The sequence below is a fragment of the Vitis riparia genome, chromosome 9 (assembly GCF_004353265.1).
Source record: "Vitis riparia cultivar Riparia Gloire de Montpellier isolate 1030 chromosome 9, EGFV_Vit.rip_1.0, whole genome shotgun sequence".
In the NCBI taxonomy this organism is placed as follows: domain Eukaryota; kingdom Viridiplantae; phylum Streptophyta; class Magnoliopsida; order Vitales; family Vitaceae; genus Vitis; species Vitis riparia.
The window spans coordinates 2,133,225-2,155,454 of NC_048439.1; the positions used below are offsets into that span (position 1 = coordinate 2,133,225).

At 29.4% G+C, this 22,230-nt stretch overlaps 1 protein-coding gene across 2 annotated transcripts; it reads left to right on the top strand.

The window, feature by feature from the left end:
* Nucleotides 1-11,090: 11,090 nt before the first annotated feature.
* Nucleotides 11,091-17,239, top strand: LOC117921621 (ABC transporter C family member 8-like). Of its 2 annotated transcripts, XM_034839567.1 has the most exons (12): nucleotides 11,091-11,138; nucleotides 11,780-13,728; nucleotides 13,811-14,131; nucleotides 14,201-14,287; nucleotides 14,383-15,000; nucleotides 15,132-15,296; nucleotides 15,398-15,692; nucleotides 15,796-16,010; nucleotides 16,130-16,435; nucleotides 16,530-16,593; nucleotides 16,693-16,932; nucleotides 17,025-17,239. In XM_034839567.1, the coding sequence occupies exons 1-12, from the start codon at nucleotides 11,114-11,116 to the stop codon at nucleotides 17,126-17,128; spliced, it is 4,389 nt and encodes a 1,462-aa protein (XP_034695458.1). In that variant the 5' UTR covers nucleotides 11,091-11,113; the 3' UTR covers nucleotides 17,129-17,239. The 2 variants fall into 2 exon arrangements, with proteins under 2 accessions (XP_034695458.1, XP_034695460.1); XM_034839569.1 differs by lacking the exon at nucleotides 17,025-17,239 and having other exon boundaries at nucleotides 16,673-16,734.
* The last annotated feature ends 4,991 nt before the right edge of the window (nucleotides 17,240-22,230 follow it).

Below are 22,230 nucleotides of genomic sequence, written 5' to 3' on the forward strand. Positions count from 1 at the left end.
AAAAATTAAATTTGATGTTGAGGTGTGAATAAAGATAAGAGGCTTATGACCCGATCACGAAAGCTATGTTATTTACTCTATTTATCAGATAGTCAATGTCATAATTTATGATTATTAATTATAATCGAAAATGAAAATTAATTCGATGAAAATCCAAGAATTGATGGAAGATAAGGTATAAAATATTTGGACCTATTTAAAAAAAATTAAAGGGATTATTTTGGGAAAAAAAAATTTGCAAATATAAGATATTAAAAATAATTATTTAAAAAAATGAGAAAAGATGAGAGTACTTGATCAAGTCTACGGCGATGGCGACTAAACGGCGATGTTTTGATGGCCGATGTCATCGGTGTTGGCGCCACTTACAACGGATCATGTCCCAGCTTTCGAACCTGCGAAAGAATTGATTATATATTTTGAGGGACTAAATTATTATCTTATTACCCACTTTTATTTCATTTTATTTATTAATTATATTATTTATTTATTTATAAATTTAATTTGTTTTCTTTGAATAAGACAACACCGATCTCGTAAAATATTAAATGGAAACGTGCTTCTAAATATTCTCCTATTAATTTGTCTTAACCTTCATTTTTTAAATTTTTATACATATTTTTAGAAATTAATTATTTTTTAAGTTCTTGTTTGGAAGGAAGACTAAAAACAACATTAAATTTGTTGATCGATTTAGTTTTTTAAAATATATAATTAATTAAAAATAGTTTCTATGTTCCCAATAAATTATCACATGGTCACACCAAATATATATAAGAGGATAGTGGACGACTCGATTGGGACATCTATGTTGAAAGGGTCTTGGTAATGGAATCATCAAATTTGGAAATTATTTTTAATTTAACTCCATAAATAATTGATATTTTAATTACTATGAAAAAAATATTAAATAAATAATTCTGGTTTTTATTATATAAAACACTTCAAAAATAATTAAATAAATAACTAATATGTTGATTTATTTGTGTAACACCATATTAAGTGAAAATAATTGACAAAAATCAAGATGATTAGATACAAATTTGTGAAGATGAAGAAAATAATCTAAAATATTAGAGTGTGTTTTATAATGTTTAACTCGAAGTATTTTTAATAAAAATGTTTCATTTAAAAATGTGTTGGATTGTGAAATTTGAATCAATTTTTTTGAATTTCGTTTTGGATGTCGATGAAGTCAAATTATCTAATAAGCCGGTGGGGGTTGAACTCCTTAACGTGCTCGCGGAGGTTTAGGGGGTCAGTGTCCTCTACAGATTTTTTATTTTTATTTTTTTTATGTGATAATTGACAAGTTTACCTTTATTATATATTTAACATTTTTATGTTTAAAGTTTTGTTTTCTAGAGAGTATGATCATAATTGAAATATTTTTTTCAAGAGTTTTACAATTATAACTCTTCTTATTCTTTTTTATTAGTAAATTGTTGAGTATTGGTGCACTTCGTGGATGTAGGAATCACATTGATTGTTGAATCACGATAAAAGTCTGGTATTTTTTTCTTTATTTACTCGTGTGTGTAATTTCGTTAACAAAGTGTTTTTAAAATAATCACTTATCAAATATTTCTTAAAAAAACATTGTTAGTGTTTTTAAAATTTTGTTAAATAATTTTTTTTCCCAAAACACTTTTTAGATTAAAAGTGTTTTCTAAATTCACTAAGAAACAAGCTTTAAAACACTTTTTAGGTACAAAAAAAACTTTCAAAATATCACTGTAAATTTGATTGTAAAACATTTTTTAAATTAAAAATGTTTCCTAAAATCAGTATTAAACCAGACTAGATGTCTTAAAGATAGAAAATTTGTCCCATTCGTTTAACTTTTTTTATAAGTGATTTTGGTTAAACTATTTTTAATTTATAAGACAATTGTAAGTAGTGCTTTATTTATAAATGTTTTTATTGTTATCATTTTTTTGGAAAAAAAAAACAATATTAATTAATTATTTATGTTAATCCCTTCAAAATCACTCTTCAAATGAAATATATATATATATATATATACTTAATTTTTATGACATGTTTTTCTTGAATCTAATGAAGATTTTTTATTTTTTATTTTTTTATATGTGCATGTTGAATTAATAATAATTATGAACAAACATGATCCCTCAAATTCATTAGCCCTTTTTTGAAGCCCTTTAAACAATATGCATGTGTATGCATTGGAATTTGGGATAATGACTTCACACTTTTTAGAGTTGGAATAAATACATTCAATTTTAATTTAATTAATGATAAGCTTTTTTGGGTATAATAAATTAAACTTATCATTATACCAAAGTTTAATTAATATTCACAAATAAAAATAAATAAATAAATAAATAAAAGAGGCAAGATGCAGGTCCAAAGGGTTGTTTTGTCTGTATTGGGCAAAATTTAAAATAGAAAATAAGGACAAAGACCCTCAAATTCAGAACTCCAAATTCCAAAACCCACATTGATTTTCTCATCAGTCATGACCAAATTTATTTATTTTTTATACATATTAAAAATAAATAAATAAATAAATAAACCAGGGTGTAGTAGTAGTCTCTTTCATCTGAAGGGGGCATCAGCCCAGCCAGTCACAGCAGTGGGAGCTTATACCACAGCCCTGACAGTCTAGCAAAAATTTGTCTTCTGTTTTTTTTTGTTTTAAACTTTCATACAAGAGACAAAAGAAAATGATTATTATCATTATTATTATTTTATGTAATTTTGATTTTTTTTTTACAAATAAAATTAAAACATTTTGAATGCTTGTGATGTTGAATAATATTTATTTAAATTTGCACAAAATTAAAGGTAAAAAAACAATTTTCTTGGATAACATTTTCCCAATAATATTTTTAAAAAGTACATTAATAGATAATTATACTTAATATTATAAAGTTTTCATTTTTCATGAATTAATTTATTTATAAATTTATAAATTATTTTTATAAAAAATGTTATTTAGTTGTTGACTTTTTTAAGCTTTGTTTATAAAAATTTAAATATTAAAAAGTGATATTGTCTATTCCAATTCAAATATGCCTTCAAAGTTTTAAAACATATTTATATAATTAAAAAGAGTTGATATTTATATAATAAAAAAAAAAACTTTTTTCCTATCAAACTTTCTTTTCAATATCTTGATAAAATTTAGATAATAAATATAATTTTAAAAACCCATCATTTTTTTTCTTTTTTATTTATTTATTTATAGAATCAATCCACAAGGAGAGATATTTTTAGAGGCAATAATAGGAGATTGATGATTAGCACTAAAATAATTAATTAATTAAAGAGGGAACAAAAGGGTTTGGGATATTGGGCCAAGTGAAAGAGAGAGGTTTGTGTAAAAATTTTCAGGTCATTAAATGCTGGCTGGGCCTTTCTTCTCTCCAAAGCTACTTTCATTAATGCCCAATTGGAGCCACTTGACAACTCTTTTCAAATTTCAAATTTTTGTCCAACTTGAATTTGAATGTTTGGAATGGTTGTTTTGACTTGTCAGGATATTTTTAATAATTTTTATTAACCATATTTTAGGATATTTTTTTTGGTATATATATAAAAATAAAATGTATAAATACAGAGGTAAGGGTAACAATTTGTGTTGTTGGCATTCTAATTAATATGTCAATTCAAATTTGATATGAATAATAATCAGGTTAAAAATATAAACTCAAATGTGATTTAATAAAATTATTTTTATTTAATAATAAAGTTTAATTTAGTTTTACATAAGTACATTTAATTAACATATTGACTAGTATATATTTATGACTTAATTGACCTAAAATAAATTAAAAATAAGCTAAATAGTTTATAGTCATAATTAGGTTCACAACATGAATATTAAACGGATCAAATTTTATTAAATTATTTATTTAGATTCACACAAATTTGATTTAAACGTGATTCTACTCAACTTAATTTTTTCAAAAAAAAAGTATTGAACTCGAGTCGTGCTAATCATGCGTATCAAACTTTGTCACCCTTAATTTTTGTCGTATCATTGTTTTTATATTTGAATTTTTTTTATATTTAAAATAAAAATAATTTAAATATTTTTAAAAAAATTAATTAAATAAAAATCTATTATAGATAAATCATATGAGAAAGTTTTAAACCCATATTTGAGAGTGTTACCATGGAGGTTTAACCTTAAAACAACTTCTTTTAGTATCCAATCTTTCTAATTTTACAACTTTATAAAAATAGTTTAGTAGAGTGCCTATGACTAGATTGATTTAAAGTGGATATTTTGTAGCTTATTGTTTTAGAACTAAAAGAATTAGAAGAAAAATAACTATTTTTACACATAAATTAATGTTTATGGTTTCAAATTTTTATTTAAAAAATGATTTTATAAATGTATATATATGTAATTTTTTTATTTTAAAATTTTGTTTTTCATGTTTAGTGATGACAAAAGGACAGGTTTGGGATGGATCACCCTCCTTCTTCCCAAACTTGTCTAATTTATTTATATACATTAAAAAAAAGAATTTAAACAGTGTGAGTATAAGAAATTTTCATTCTTTACCACTATACTCCATTTTATTTTTCAAATTTTTACTTTTAAATTTAAAATTTTATTAAAAATAAACATGATTTATGAATATATATATAAATATTTATAATTTGTTTTTATGAAAATAATATTTTATTTATATTAAAAAAAGTTAAAAAATGAAATAAAAAATAATTAAAATAATTTTTTTTATTTAAAATTATACATAATCAAGATAGGTTGGAAAAAACTAAAATTATAATTTAACTTATCCCGAATTTTTACAAATTTTTCAAAGTTGTCTGGAACCCATTTATTTTTATCTCAAACCCTTTCTCTCGTAGACATGACGAAACAAGTACCTATAGTCATCCCTTTCCATGTTATAAAATGTAAAAGCGTGAAACATTCGATTTCAAAACAAAAAAAAAGAAGTTAATTTTAGTATTTAAGAAGTTGTGGTAGGGTTTTGGATTTACTCCCACAAGAAACTACATTAAATAATTGGATTGAGAAAGTCTAAGTATGATTACGATGGATGATAGAATAATTAATTACAAGAAGAATAAAATAATTTTATTGAGCATAATATCAACCAAAAGCCAAAAAAACGTGTCATCAAATTCATGACGTGGTGGCCAGCTCACCCATTATATAATATTATATTAATGCTATGTTACGTATGCATTAGCATTAAATCAATGCTTATAAATATGAAATGAGCTGTCAAAGGGGAATATTAGTAATGATAATTCTTCAACATCAAAAGTCTTAAAAGTAGAGGTGAAAAAAAAAAGTTAATTGTCGCCTTAGGTCTTAATGGATAGACAACGGTGGATAATAATTAGTATGAATTAAATAAGCCCCAATTGAATACAAGGTGGGGACCGTTACCTTATTCATTAACCCCAAAATTAGTCTTTATATGTATATATTTATAAAATTTTAAAATATAAAATATATTAGGTTATATATAATATTTTATTTTAAAAATTAAATGTGAATTTTTAAATTGGCACGGGATGAGGTGACATAGGAAACTTGTTCTATATATATATAATAGAATTAATGGGACAGGAAACCTCACCACGCCCATTTTCATTTAGATATTTTCTTCATTTTCCCTTATCTTATCTTATATGTTTTCAATTATATAGATATTATATATTTTGAATGGTATCATTTTACTACATCTCCGTATTAGAGCTTAACACTCAAACCTCATCCTGCCTTATTTACTCCCAATTATGTGGATTTCGTCTATTGTTGCCTTATTTTATGTCCAATCATATAAATGTCATTCCTAATAAGTTCAATGGGGCGTCTATAAGGTTAATAAGAAACTTTTTCCCGTGTGAAATATCATCGCTATTTTTCATTTAAACACGATGTCCTCATTATATCTCATAACATTAACCAAGTCGGAAATTAACTTGTTTTTAAGGTTAAAGGGAATATATACACATATAGCACTAGAAATTTTTTCTCCCGTATCATATCATATCATATCATATAGGATATCGCAAAAACATTATAAGAAAATTTTATAATATTAAAAAAGATCTTACACTGATGTTTCATGCACTAATAATATTATTTGTGCCAAATCACCATATGATTGCATTGCATTCTTTATGCTTTGATCATTTTTATTTTTCATTCACGTGGATTGGGGAAGGGCATTCAGCCCTAGCCACAGTGAGAAGCACTTTTTTGATGCCAAAAGCTGAAACCTTTTGTTTTTTTTTTTTTTTTTTTTGCTTTGATATTTTTGGTAATTTCATCATTATGGTGATGGGCTCAATTTGGTAATGGCAGATCCGAAAGGGACAGGCCCAATTAAAAGGCTCTTTCTTCTTCTCTACTCATGGGTGCTAAAAAAAAAAAAACAAAAAAAACACTGACCAAAACAGGGACAACTTGATGAACAGGGAAGCATAATGTAATTCCCTTGATATCTGGGCATGATTTGAATGCAAGATGTGGCAGAAGCTCAATAATGCAGCTTTCCAGAGGTGGGTCACCCACGATTTGGATCCACACACACTCAAGGAGTACCCAAAAAGCCTTTTTTAGATTTTTTTTTTTTTTTTTTTTTTTTGTGGGGTTGGTGAGGGCTGCCTTTGGGTTTTTGAGATGATTCAATGGAGAGTGTGTTGGTGAATAATGAATAATGCAGAGGGCTATGTGTAGGGTGACTGGGTGAGTGAGTTGATTATGAGGGAGAGGGAAAGGTCTGTTTGTTTGAATAGGAAAAGTTCTTTGTCTTGAAAGCTAAAATTATGGCAGATGGTCTTTTTTATCTATTTTTTTTTTATTTGGGTAGTATTTCAGAGCCCTTTTTCCGACTCTTGTTGCAGTTTGCATTGAACCCATGTGTTTTCCATTCAACATTTTTGGTGCAAAATTCTTTTAGAATTTGTCATATTAGGAGCCCATTCATGGTGAAGGGAAAGAAATTCCTTTCAGAAATTTCCCCAATAACTTGAGCTAAACCCTAATGCTATGTTTGGATACCAGGAAAATATGAGAAAAAAAAATATATGGTTTTTACAAGTTTGGTCTTTTCACTATGAATCACCTAATGAATAGAGACTGGGGCATTGGTTAATCAACGTTGTTTATGAGTAAGTTTGAGTTTGTTCCTCACATCCTAATTAGTTTTCAAAAATATTTTTTAAAGACCGTTTTTAATTGATCAAGAACCCAAAATTATACAAAAGTTTATAATATTATTTTTAATTATTTTTTAGAAAAACACATGGAAATATAGTCTATGTTTGGTTTCCGAAAAATTTGAGGAAAAATGTAAAAGAAAAAAAATAAAAAGAAAAAATAGAAGAAAAGGAAAAGTGAATAAAAACAAAAAAAAATAGATTAAAAAATAATAAATTATTTTTATATGTTTTTTTAAACTCGTTTAATTTTTTTTATTATATTAAAATTAAATAATTTAAAATTGTATAAAATTTTAACTAATTTTAATTATATTTGATTTTTTTTTTATTTTTCATAGTGAAACAAAGTATGAAAAAACTATTTTTCTTATTAGTTTTTTAATTTCTTTAATACTTTTCAAAAACCAAACATGGTCATAGTAAATTTATTCTAAATACTTATTTGTTCTAAGAATATTTTTTCAAAAGAAATTTGTAATCAAAAGTTTATTATAAAATACGGAGAAAAACAGTTCAATTCAATATAATTTTCTCACATTTCTTCAATATGTTTTTTCTCTTTTGTTCTTTGAGTCTCCTAAAATAAGTGGAAATTTGAAATAATGAATTTAGTAGAGCCAATGAAGTGCAGGCCTTAGGCCCATGGATCTAGAATGGATTGGGCCATGATTTGGACTCTAGCCCAATCTTGTGTGGCTCCTTCCCCAGGTCCATTTCACTCAAGGGCCTTCTTCTATACACAAAAGAGAAATAAAGGGGGATGAATTTTTATAAATACTTGTTACCAACTTATCCTTTAGGAGTTTTAGTGGACTTTGTTAATTATTTAGAACTGAAAACCAAAAAAAGGAAAAGAGAAGGTTTTCCTTTTGAAATAATTTAGGGTCTATTTGATAATGTTTTTACAAAAATAGTTCTAAAAAAATGATTTTGATAATAGTTCTTAAAAATATTTTTTTTCACTAGGAGTCACTTATATATAATATAAAAACTTGCAAAAAGCATCTTAAAATACTTCAAATTTGTTCTTTTAAAAAATTTATTTTCAAAAGAAATTATTTAAAACTCGTTTTCAATATCAAAAATGTAATGCCCCAAACCCAATTTAGGAGTAAAATCGTAATTTAGAAATTAGTGATTAATTAAAATAATTTAATAAGGGTAAAAATGTCTTTTCGTATTTAAAATTCCTAGATATAAATTAAATTTTTCATATCTTCTCTATTCCTTTTACATAGATATCAGAAAAATTAGAGAGCATAGGGCTGAAGATTTGAAAGTTTAGGGTTTAAAAATTAATTTTTCAGGTAAGATTTTTAATTCTTAAATTAATATTTTATATTCGTTAATTAGTTTTGAACACTATAGATATTCTTTGGAATATCTCAATTTTGATTAGAGTTCGTTTAATTAATTTATAGGTAAAACAGATTAAAAATTTATGAACATAGTTTGATTTATTAATAAAGATTAATAAATTTTGATTACTTAAATGAATAGATTTAGATAAAAAAAAAATTATATAGTTTCGAATAAAAAAATTATATAGTTTTGGATGTGAAAATTATATAAAATTTGTGAGTATGGAGGTTAAAAGTTTTGACTTTAGAGAGGAAAAAAATGATGAAAGATGCATAGGAAGGATTTGGCATATTGAAAAAAAAAAAAAAAAACAAAGAAATGGTAACCTAGGAAATGAAGTAAATAGCATTATGGTAAACAATGAGGAAGAAAATGATGTTGATGGCTTGAAAGAGAAATAGGTTAAGGTGTCGTTAGGTATTGAAATTAATAATAATAATAATAATAATAATAATAATAATAAAAGAAACAATAATAATGAATGAAGTTGGTGTGGAGTTGTTGGGAGGAAAAAAAAAATGAATTGCATGGGTATTTGTTAAGTTTGAATAGGAGATTTAAATAATAGTAATAATAGTTTAATACAAATAAATATTTTTAAAAGATTTAATTTAGATAAGTTTGAAAAGAGAAATAAATTATTGTTTAGGAAGTTGAAAATAATATTGGATGGTAATAATACTAATATGAGAAATTAATTAGGATATCAAATACTAAATAAAATATTTTTAAGATTGTCAAATTTATATATTTAGATAAATAATCAATAATCAATATTGTGTATGATATTATGTTAGGTGAGAAAGAAATTCTTCAGAGTTAAAAACTTCAAGATTTTGAGTGTTTTTTTCAAGGTAAGGGAAATTAATGCATATTTTTATAAAATAAAATAATTTTCTTTTTATATTATATTTTGAAATGTGTAAAAATATTATTTTTATCTTTTCGTATGGATAAAATATGTGTTTTGTATGGAAAATATATTTGGGAATTTTCTTTGTTTATGAAAAATGAAAAATTGAGGAGATGTGATATTTTGTTTTGTAAGTTTGAATAAATGAAATAAAGTATTTGACTTTGAATTATATAATCCTAATCAACGGGTTATAATAGTTGATATTATATGACCCTATAGTTGACCTTATGACCCTATAGTCAACGAGTTATGATAGTTGATCTTATAACCTTAGTCAACGAGTTATAATTGTTGACATTTGGTTTTGTTCACCTTAATTAGAACAAACTTGAAACTAACCATTCATTTGTGAAGTTTCACCTAATTGGACACCATTTGTTATTTGATAACTAAAGTAAAAATATTTTGAATGCATTTGATTTGGTTTTGATGAGAAAGTGTTTTGAAATGAATATGAAAAAGTTTTGTTGAAAAGTTTGAATGTATTAGTATTTTGAACTTAAATTTTTTTTATGAAAATAAGTATATGTTATATCTCCTCTTTGCAAGCATGATTGAAAATGTTTGATCCATGAAATTGTATTAATGTTCCTAATTGGGCTTTGAGCTCATCCCCTTTGTTGATAAACTCTTTTTATTTTGGACATTGTTTAGATATTAAAACTTAATTATCTAATTGGTTGATGTAACCGTGGATGTCTGGGCCAGCTTACGCTCACCTCGACTAATCCCACGGCGCCTTGAAGTTAACAACCGGGTAAACCTCCAATGGCTCTGAGGGAACTCGAACTGGTGACCATTGGGGAGCAAACCCAAGAACTGACCAACTGAACTACCCCTCAGGGTTGATATAGTAGTTTTTTTTTAAAGTTGATACTCAAAGATTTTAGAATTTTGTCCTACTACTCTGAATATGAATATGGTAATAGGTAAATTTTCAATTACAATACGAATGTTTATGTTATTTCTACTTTAAGCCTTTGGGCTTGAGGTGTGAAATGACCATCCTGCCCTTAGAGTTGGTTTTGGGGTGTGACAGAAAATGTTTTCCATTTTAAAGAACAATTATGACTTTATCTTTCATGACCTTTTTTTTTAATAACCAAGAAACCTTCATGAACAAGTCCTTAAGACTCTATGGGGAGCCAAACCTTGGGGTGCTAACTACCCCACAACAACCACCACCGAATATTTATCATATTTGAATTATACCCATCTCTACAAGCCATGTTATTGTAAAGCTATTGACAATTTTTTTTTTTTTTTTGTCATTATTCTTTATAATTCTGCATGGAATGGAACAAAGAAGTTGTGAAATTGAGGAAATATTAAGACAAACAACTTTATTTCAGACAATATTACATGGGCATGGATTTTGGGATCATACTTTTATTTTCCACAAATATTTTTTTATTTATTCAATTTCATGGGGGAGCCATGAGAGGAGCACTTTCTTTTCTAATTTCAATAACAAAAGTATTTTATACCAGAAAGCACCCTTTCAAAAATATTTTAATGTATTCATAATTTATTTTATAACCATAAATCAACCTGCTATTCAACAAATGATATTATATTTTTGCATTTGAGCTCCCACATATGCATATAGGTCACTTTGTTTCCTCTACAATCAAGCTCAGCTACTCTCCAACAATGGCTTCCTTGGAGATCTCACTAGGTAACTCCCATTTTTTTTTTCCTTTTTTATTTTTTTTTTAAAATTTGATTTTATTTTTTATCAGTGTATTTGGACCTTGAATCTTCTTCTTCTTTGACAACTAGCCCAAATATTTAGCTTATCAGTGTTATCATTCTGCTTTGCTTATGGGATGTAAATAGTCAGATTTAAATTTAAATTAAATTTAATTTTTGAAAAAGATTTTAAAAAACTTTTTACAATTTGAGATGGGAGCATGTGTGGACAAGACAAGGAAGTACTAATTGTCCTAAAAGCTTAAAAATTATTAATATAATCCACATGTGTCGATATGGACCTGCAATGTATGTTGGGCTGTCCATGATGAGTTTCTTTTTGCATGTCTATGCACATGAATGGATGAATATTTACTCATCTGGACCTTGAATCTTCTTGCTTGTTTGATAGCAAATGTTTTGTGGTTTTTGTTTGGTTATGTCAAGTGGACAAAGATTATGGAATACCATTTTGTTTTCTTGTTCTTTCTTGCCTTTCCATTTATGGGTTTCACACATTGTTTTTCCACTGATGTGTATGATTTTGCTACATGTTTTCTTGAGTATGTGTAGTACTTCTTTTCAAGAGTTGTGATTCTGATTGGCCTTCATTTGATGGATATACAGGTGGGTTCTCTTGGGTTTGTGGGGAAGAACTTGATCTGGGTTCTTTTTGTATTCAAAGAACTATATTAGATGTCTTGAATCTCCTGTTTCTCTTTGTTTTCTCTGTGATTTTGGTTATAGGCTATATTAGAAAACATGAGATTAGTGGGTGCAGCAGGAGGGATTGGGTCTCTGGGGGTGTTTCAATCTGTTGTGCTCTTACTGGCATTGCATACGTCAGTGCTGGTTTCTGGGATTTAGTTGTGAGAAATGGTGGGTCTCAGCCTTTGGGTTGGTTGGTTTACTTTGTTAGAGGGCTAACTTGGATATCTTTAGCAGTTTCACTGCTTGTTCGAAGTTCCAAATGGAGCAGGATTCTTAGTTTCCTTTGGTGGTTGACTTTCTTCTCATTGGTTTCAACCCTAAACATTGAAATTTTGGTAAAAACTCACAACATCAAAATCTTTGACATAGTGCCATGGCTTGTGAACTCCTTGCTTATCTTTTGTGCATTTAGGAACATTTTCCATTCTGTCTCTGAAGATACTACCCCAGATAAGAGTGAGTCTGAACCTCTACTGGCCAAAAAGCCTGTAAGAAGAACTGAATTAGGGAAGATTGGCTTTATTAGTAAGTTGACATTTTCTTGGATTAATCCTATACTTTGCTTGGGTTACTCGAAACCATTAGTCCTAGAGGACATTCCTCCTCTAGCATCAGAAGATGAAGCTGAACTAGCCTACCAAAAGTTTTCTCAAGCATGGGAATGTCTTCAAAGAGAAAGAAGCTCAAGCAGTACTGATAACTTGGTTTTTCGGGCATTAGCCATAGTCTACTTGAAGGAAATGATTTTTGTAGGGCTCTGTGCATTGCTTAGGACAATTTCTGTAGTAGTTTCTCCTTTGTTGCTTTATGCATTTGTAAAGTATTCAACTCGCGATGAGGAAAATTGGCAAGAGGGCGTCTTCTTAATGGGGTGTTTAATCATTTCCAAGGTGGTTGAATCTGTGTCTCAAAGGCATTGGTTCCTCAATGCCAGGAGGTTTGGGATGAGGATGAGATCAGCTTTAATGGTGGCAGTATATCAGAAGCAGCTCAAGCTTTCAAGTTTGGGAAGGAGAAGGCATTCATCTGGTCAGATTGTGAATTATATTGCGGTTGATGCTTATACAACAGGGGAATTTCCTTGGTGGTTCCATTCAGCATGGAGTTACATCTTGCAACTTTTTTTGTCCATTGGAGTCCTCTTTGGGGTTGTGGGTGTTGGTGCTCTTTCAGGCTTAGCCCCTCTTCTCATTTGTGGACTTCTTAATGTGCCATTTGCAAAGATATTACAGAAGTGTCAATCCCAACTTATGATGGCCCGAGACCAGCGACTCAGGTCTACTTCTGAGATCCTTAACAGTATGAAAGTCATCAAGTTACAGTCATGGGAAGATAAATTCAAGAACTTCATTGAATCTCTCCGGGATGTTGAATTCAAATGGTTGGCTGAAGCACAGTATAAGAAGTGTTACAACACTGTACTGTATTGGATGTCTCCAACCATTGTCTCTTCAGTTACCTTCCTGGGATGTGCCCTTTTTGGGAGTGCCCCATTAAATGCCAGCACCATTTTCACCATTGTTGCAGCCTTGCGGTGCATGGGAGAACCTGTCAGAATGATACCTGAGGCTATATCTGTTATGATCCAAGCCAAGATCTCCTTTGAGCGGCTCAATGCATTTTTTCTGGATGATGAGCTCAAGAGTGAAGAAATGAGAAGGGTTACATTGCCAAATTCAGATCACAGTGTTGTAATAAATGGGGGTAATTTCAGTTGGGAACCAGAGTCAACCGTTCTAACACTCAGAGATATAAATTTGGGAGTTAAAAGGGGGCAGACATTAGCAGTTTGCGGACCAGTTGGGGCAGGGAAATCATCATTCTTATTTGCTATACTTGGAGAGATACCAAAAATTTCAGGAAGTGTGAGTTGCAAAATCATTTAGTGTTATAGATCATTTACAAATTTGTTTTACTACATGTTTTTCTTCTGTTGGTTGCAAACAGGTCGATGTGTTTGGTTCCATTGCCTATGTTTCTCAGAGTTCTTGGATTCAAAGTGGGACGATTCGCGACAACATTCTCTGTGGAAAACCAATGGACACAACCAAATATGAGAAAGCCATAAAGGCATGTGCCTTAGATAAGGATATAAACAGTTTTGACCATGGTGATGAAACAGAAATCGGTCAGAGAGGGCTTAATATGAGTGGAGGACAGAAACAGAGGATTCAACTTGCTCGGGCTCTCTATAATGATGCCGATATCTACCTCCTGGATGACCCTTTTAGTGCAGTAGATGCACATACAGCTGCAATTCTTTTCAATGTAAGACTAAATATGCTAAACTGCATGTGCACATGCATACCGGAACTTTGACTGAATATGCCATTGCAGGACTGTGTCATGGCTGCTCTACAGCACAAAACTGTCATGCTAGTGACTCATCAAGTGGAGTTTCTTTCTCAAGTTGAAAAAATCCTGGTGACGAGGCTTAGTTTGAAATTTGATGAATATTTTCTCATGTATCCAGTTGTTTCCAATTATGTCAACAAATTATTTTCTTTTTGCATTTCTAGGTTCTGGAAGGTGGACGAGTAACTCAATCAGGAAGCTATGAGGAGCTCTTGACAACTGGGACAGCATTTGAACAGCTTGTAAATGCTCATAAGAATGCAATAACAATATTGGATCTTTCAAATAATGAAAGAGAAGAAACTCAAAAATTGGATCATATTCTACCAGAGGTGTCTCATGGATCTTGGCCCACTAAAGAAAGGAGCGAAGGGGAGATTTCCATGAAGGGTCTACATGGAGGGCAGCTCACTGAAGAAGAGGAAATGGAGATTGGCGATGTTGGGTGGAAGCCATTCTGGGATTATCTCCTTGTCTCAAAGGGAGCACTACTGATGTTCTCAGGCATGATAGCTCAGTGTGGTTTTGTTGCCCTTCAGGCTGCTTCAACCTATTGGCTAGCACTAGGCATTGAAATTCCCAAGATCAGCAATGGCATGCTAATTGGAGTTTATGCTGGAATTTCAACCCTAAGTGCCGTCTTTGTATACCTGAGGTCTTTCCTTGTAGCTCGTCTAGGATTAAAAGCTTCTAAGGCCTTCTTTTCAGGTTTTACCAGTTCGATTTTCAATGCTCCAATGCACTTCTTTGACTCTACTCCAGTTGGGCGAATCTTGACTCGAGTAAGATCATCTTCTTTCTATCTGGATAATGTTAGAAAACCATGCTTTTCTATTAGTGCCCCCTCAAATGCATTATATCATCAGCTCTAGTTACTCCTCAAGAACGTTTTATTTATATTCCTATCTTGCAGGCTTCCTCAGATTTGACTGTTTTGGATTCAAATATACCCTTCTCCATTATCTTTGTACTGTCAGCTGGTATCGATATTCTAACAACCATTGGAATTATGGCCTCAGTCACATGGCCAGTTCTCATTGTAGCCATTTTCGCTATGGTAGCTGCAAAATATGTTCAGGTAGATAATGATTTCTTACTTTACATTCCTTGATCTCTCTTCTTCTTCTTCACTAATACAAAGCAAAAGCCTGATTACATTGTTTTCCTTTTGACTAAAAGGGGTATTATTTAGCCTCTGCAAGGGAGCTAATAAGGATCAATGGTACAACAAAAGCTCCTGTAATGAATTATGCAGCCGAGACATCCCTTGGAGTGGTCACTATAAGAGCTTTTAACATGGTGGACAGATTCTTCCAAAACTACCTAAAGCTCATAGACACGGATGCAAAGCTATTTTTCTATTCTAATGCAGCAATGGAATGGCTAGTTTTAAGAATAGAAGCACTTCAGAATCTAACTCTAGTCACTGCTGCTCTTCTTCTTGTTCTACTTCCCAAGGGTTATGTTGCCCCAGGTATATGCAGTTGCTTACAACAGTCCTTTTGTGCTTTTGGATTTTCTTAGTGTTAAATGGTTGCCTTTTCTTTCTTTTTTTTTTTTTTTTTTTGTTTTTACAGGGCTTGTGGGGCTATCTCTTTCTTATGCTCTGGCACTGACAGGCACCCAAGTGATGCTGTCTCGATGGTATTGTAACTTGTCGAATTATATGGTTTCAGTTGAACGGATCAAACAGTTCATGCACATACCATCTGAGCCTCCTGCAATTGTGGATGGAAAGCGACCACCATCTTCATGGCCTTCCAAGGGTAGGATAGAGTTACAAAATCTCAAGGTAAGGAAGCTATTAATCAAGTTCATCTCTTAAATGATGTGTCTCATAACAACCTCTTGAAAGAATGATCTGATGACAATACTTAAAAGCCGACGATTCTGTCTTCTGGTTGGTTTCAGATAAAATACCGCCCAAATTCTCCACTGGTTCTGAAGGGTATCACTTGCATATTCAAAGAAGGGACTAGAGTAGGGGTCGTTGGAAGGACTGGAAGCGGCAAAACTACACTGATAAGTGCTCTATTCCGACTAGTAGAGCCTGAAAGCGGGACAATCCTGGTAGATGGACTTGACATTTGTTCTATAGGTCTGAAGGATTTGAGAATGAAGCTCAGCATCATCCCTCAAGAGCCAACTCTTTTCAAGGGTAGCATTCGAACTAACTTGGATCCTCTAGGCCTCTACTCTGAGAATGAAATATGGGAGGTGAGCCCTCTCCTTTCCAGTCATGATCTCAGTTTCTGATTTAAGCCAATGACGATAAATTAATCACATTATCTTATTTGATTCTTTGTTGCAGGCTCTAGAGAAGTGCCAGCTTAAGGCCACAATCAGTAGTCTTCCAAACTTGCTAGACTCATCTGGTGAGTTCAATTCGGTAAAAAAAATACCTCAAAAAACTAAAGATTGACAATCCCTCATACCTTATAGTATCTTTTAAAGTTTGTGCTTGGATCAAACAGTGAGCGATGAAGGTGAGAACTGGAGTGCCGGGCAACGCCAGCTCTTCTGCCTTGGACGAGTTCTACTCAAGAGAAACAGAATCCTTGTTCTAGATGAAGCCACTGCATCCATAGACTCTGCCACTGATGCAATTCTGCAGAGAATTATCAGGCAGGAATTCTCAAACTGTACAGTGATTACAGTAGCTCACAGAGTTCCAACAGTCATGGACAGTGACATGGTCATGGTCCTCTCTTATGGTATGAAATTATTCCACTCTGCAGATTTGGGGTACTGGGTTTTGTTGCTATTGAGCCAGCTTTTATAAACACTGGTTGGTTTGATTTTGTAGGGAAGCTTGTGGAGTATGATAAGCCTTCAAATCTTATGGAGACCAACTCCTCCTTTTCAAAGCTTGTAGGTGAGTACTGGTCCAGCAGTAGGAGGAACTCCTAATTGAGACCTGAAATTGAAACTATTTTTTCAATGATCTTTTGTTTTCTTCAACAAACATGAACTGTTTGTTATATCAAGCCTAATGACTAGTGAATATAATTGTTTCTAACATGAATGGTTAACATTTTTTTTTTTTTTTTCTTGATGCTTTCCCAAAACCAAACATATCATTCAACTTAAATCACTTCCAAACACACCCTAAAAATAATCCCAACTGCTGTACACCCACATGAAATTAATCATTCCGAAGAGGCCTAATAACTTTCAATCATGGGGTCATTGTCAATCTGTAAATACACCAAAAGTGCATCCACAAAAAGTCCAAATAATTCATCCTTTTATTCTCCTCATCTTTGTCTTTTTCTACATCCAACCATGAACTTCATTATTCAAGACAATGAACCAGAAAACACCATCCGACCATCTCTTTTGTTGCAGTCAATTGAAGCGGTCTCAGAGGCATAAAGGATTTGCCCTCTACACCAATAGCTGCATGAAATAATTGTTGGAATTTATATAGAGGTGAATGAAAATTAGGACACATTTTTTTTCTTTTGGAAGATACGTTGTTTCTTAATAGATACAACTTGTTTTAAATGTTGTCTCTAGCTTTTTTAAAAACATGATCTCTTTCAAAAGATGTGTTTGGTGTCTTTAAGACAACCTTTAATGGATGTGTCTAGTGTCTTAAAGGCACATCCCTTCAACAAAATCTATAAATAAGAGTTCCCCTTAATATTTCTCATTCGCTCCCTCATTCATTCATTTTTTCCACTCTTTCTCCTTTCTAGTCTCTTAAATTTTCATTTTTAGTTTCAGGTTTAATTTTTTTTTCTTACTAAGTTTTTTGGTATTCAAGAGAGTATAAATCACCAAATGATTTATTGTTTCTTGTGATTTTGAGTGCTACTGTCATAAGAAAGTGACCATTATATCGTGCGAGACAATTACTTGTATTGTAAGCACTTGAGTAGGGTGAAATTTGTCTTAAGGACATAAAGTCAAATTTTAACCTCAATCAACTCCAGAAATCCATTTAGTCAATAGTTGGAAAAACAATAATTTGTATAAATGAATTATCTAGATTCTCATTTGTCAACTTGTTCAGAAGTGATTATAAGAAACGTTTTAATTTTTTTAGCACTTAAAAACAACTCTTTTGATGAAAATTTTCAAGTGTTATAAAGATTAGAAATGCACACTTTTGATAACCATATATCATTGAGTAAAATTTAGAGTTCGTTTGAAAGTGATTTTGAAAATACTAATTTTTTTTAATTATCAAAATTAGGTATTTGATGATTTTTTACTATCTTTTATCTTTCAATTGAATTCCCACAATTGAAAATGTATAAATTTGAATTATTTTTTTTCTTTTTTTCTTTGCACTTTATTATTATTACATAAAATTAAAAAAAAAATCATAAGTGTCTCTTCAATCTTAATATGCAAAATTACAAAAAGAAACATTGTAAGTGTCACTACTTTAATCTTAATGTACAAAATTACAAAAAAAAAAAAAAAAATCCTAAGTATTACTTTGGTCTTAATACACAAAAGTACAAAAACAAAATCCTACACCACACAATCCTCCTAACAAAATATTTATTCATACAAGAGATATTTTGACCTCTTTGTCACCCTCAATTACGTGGAATCTAATGATTCAAAAAAATCTTATTCTTATGTCAAATCAAATGATTTTTTTTTGGACAATTGTCTTTTGGATGTGGTCAAAAATTAAGATTTAACCAATAAAAATTGTAGAATTGACGGGAATGATATAAAATATGAAAAGACCAATATAGACTTTAAAACTATTTTCTATTATAATGTTCAAGAAACTTTTTGATCTAAATTTTTTTTTTAATAATTATTCTGAAAATTTATTATTTTTAGAAAACTACAATTTTAAAAATATATCATTTAAAAAAAATAAATTTGACATATTTTTAGTTATTTTTTGTATACACAATTTTAAAAATATATATTTTCCAAGATGTTTGATTTTTAAATAATAATAATTTATTTTTATTTTTTTGGAAAATTGTGTATATTTTTTACAAATTACTAAATTATATTAAATTTTATTGATGTTTGTAAAATGAATAAAATTTAAATTAATATTTTTCTACTTTTTTTTTTATAGTCAATAAAGATCATTTTTGGAAAAATAAAAAATTCATATCATTCTTCTCAATTTTCATATTTTTTTTAGGTCTTGGACTTAAATAGTAAATTTATATAGACTAAAACTTAATTTTTAGATCCAGTTATAAAACACAATTGTCCATTTTTCTTATCACCAAATAAACTTTTCAATGACAGTTTTGTGTACTTTTTTAATCAATCCAACAACATACAATTTGTTCTCTTTGTCACTCAATGGGATCACATCTCCCAATGCTCTTTTTTTTTATTCAAAGAAATGATAGGACATTTTTTTTTTTGCTAAGTTGTGGGCCCATTGTATTACAAATAAAATTGATTTGGGATAAATATAAATTCCTTAAAAGGTTAAAAAGCGAATTGAATTTAAAATGACTTTGAGTATTTAAAAACACGATCGGGTTTGGGACTGATTTAGGCATTTCCTCACCTTGATTATATGTATAATTATATACAGAATAATTTAATTTATTTTTTTATTCTTTTTTTTAATACATATAAAATAGACATTATTTTTTTTTTTTTATAAAAATAAAGATTAAGTAAGGTGAAGGAAAAAAGAAATGAGATATTTTTTTCTCAAATGATATATATATTTTGATTGGATATAGTTTTAATACCATGGTAAGAAAATTGTACAACCATACAATCCTTACTTACCTTCCTTATGTTTGGTTTAAAAAAATATTAGAAAAAAAATGAATGAAAATGATTTTCTTTTATTTGATTTGCTATTAAAAAAATTAAATAATATATATATATATATAAGTTATTTAATCTATATATAAAATAGTTAAAATAATTTAAATGAGTTTGAAATCACGTATAAAAAAAATTAAATATCTTTAAATTTATTTTTTTATTATTTTTTTTTCTTGTTTCTTTCGACCCACTTTTACTTCCTCCGATTTTTCCTTCAATTTTCCAAGAAGCAAACATGCCCTTAAAAGGAGAGTCGTGTTTAACTCCAACTCAAATAGAGCATTAACATATTAAAAACAATTGAGTAAGTCAAATACTAGCAAATGTGTTGTTTAATTTTATTTTAAACAAAAAATATTATTAAAAAACAATTTTTTAAATAAGCACTTTTGACTACTTATTTAATTTTCACACATCGAATCCATGAATTCAATTTTTATGTTGAGATCATTTTTAAAAGTGTCTTTTAAAAATGAAATCATTTTGTTTATGCTAAAATCATTTTTTCCAAAGATAAGTTTCATATTAAATCATAAGATGCATCGTTTATAACTATTTTCAAGGAAATAGGTTTTTTTTTTTTTTTTTTTTTTAAGAAAAATAAAAATTATTGTACCATGCAAAAAACCTGTGTTGTTTTCTTGTGATGGCCCACTATTGTGACCTTATATAGTTGCCTGGATCATGTGTGTATGGCTCTCTAGGCTCAATGACTCATTTTTTCTAGCCATGAGGCAGGAGGTTGAGAATGAGGAAGTTGTTGTGTCGTCTTCAAATTTTGCACTTTTTTTCTTTCCTCATGCTCTTACATTATTGCAATACCAACAAAATTTTTGTGGGACCAATGAAAACAACATCCACTTCCCCTCCATGTATTTAAGACAAAAATAATAATAATAATAATAGTGATAAGAGTCGTATGCAACCTGGCACGGCACCGAATCAAATAGGCGTGCTAGAATTTGAAAAAGATTAAGAGTCTGTTTGACGTTAATTTTATTAGAATAATATTTTTATTAATAACACGTTGTATAATAAATAAACAGGTTTTGAAAGAAACATCGATGGATGATTCTCTAAGTTTTTAAAAATTTACAAAGCATCTCATTTTTATATAAAATCGCTTTCAACGCTCCTCAAAATCACTGAAATGAATGTTAAGATATAAAAAAAATGAAACTTTGATGTAAAATAATAAAGGAATAAAAAATTGAGACTTTGATATAAAACATTGATATAAAGTAAAAAGGTTTTGAGTACGTAACAATGTGTAATATTTAATTTATTTTAATGACTAGGATATGATTTGAGAAACTGACGATAAATCACATACTTTATACTTTGATCATATTTTAAATCAGATTGAAAGAAGACACGTCATGTGATGTTGGAAAGTATCTATAGATATACTATTATTATAAGATTGGAAATATTATCATGGATGTTGGTACGTGTAATTTTCCACATGATGATGTTTGAAAGAATCCCAAAGAGTTTAAAACGTCTATCCATCCATAGGTAATAAACATGCTATAGAAAATATTAGGTTAAAAAAAACAATTCAAACACGCAATAATATGATATAGGAAATATTGAGTCAATTTGGAAAAGGATAACCTCCAAGATAATTATAATTAAAAATAATATTTCAAAAATCACAAAAATAGTGCAAGTGGAATTTATTTAAAGCCTTATGGATGATCTAGTAATAAAACATAATATAATATCTTCTTATGTCGATTTATCAATAACATACACTTAGGATGATCCCCCGATAAAATTTTGGGACTTTCATATGAAATATAATAGATGAGCAATAACAATGATTTTTCCTTATAGCAACTCCATTCCATTGGGGTGTATAAACTCATAGAAATTGATAGACAATTCCATTTTCAATACCAAAAGAAGAACAAGAAGGATCATTATATTTCAGGATATCACCAAATTGAAGAATACTAATTGAAATGTCTAATGACATTTATTTCTTGATAAAAAAAGTTTAAATATAAAGAGTTTTTAAGACATTTATTTAAGCAAAAATTTCCAAGTGACTTAGAGAACAAAAAAATAAAAAAAAAACTACTGTAGATCAATGTGTTGAAGATGAGCATAAACATTATTGAGAGATTATAACTTCTCATAAACAAGTATACTATGTTTGACCTTAACATATCCAAAATCGAGGTTAGAAAGAAATTTAGTAACCTTCATACACTTGATTAATTTTG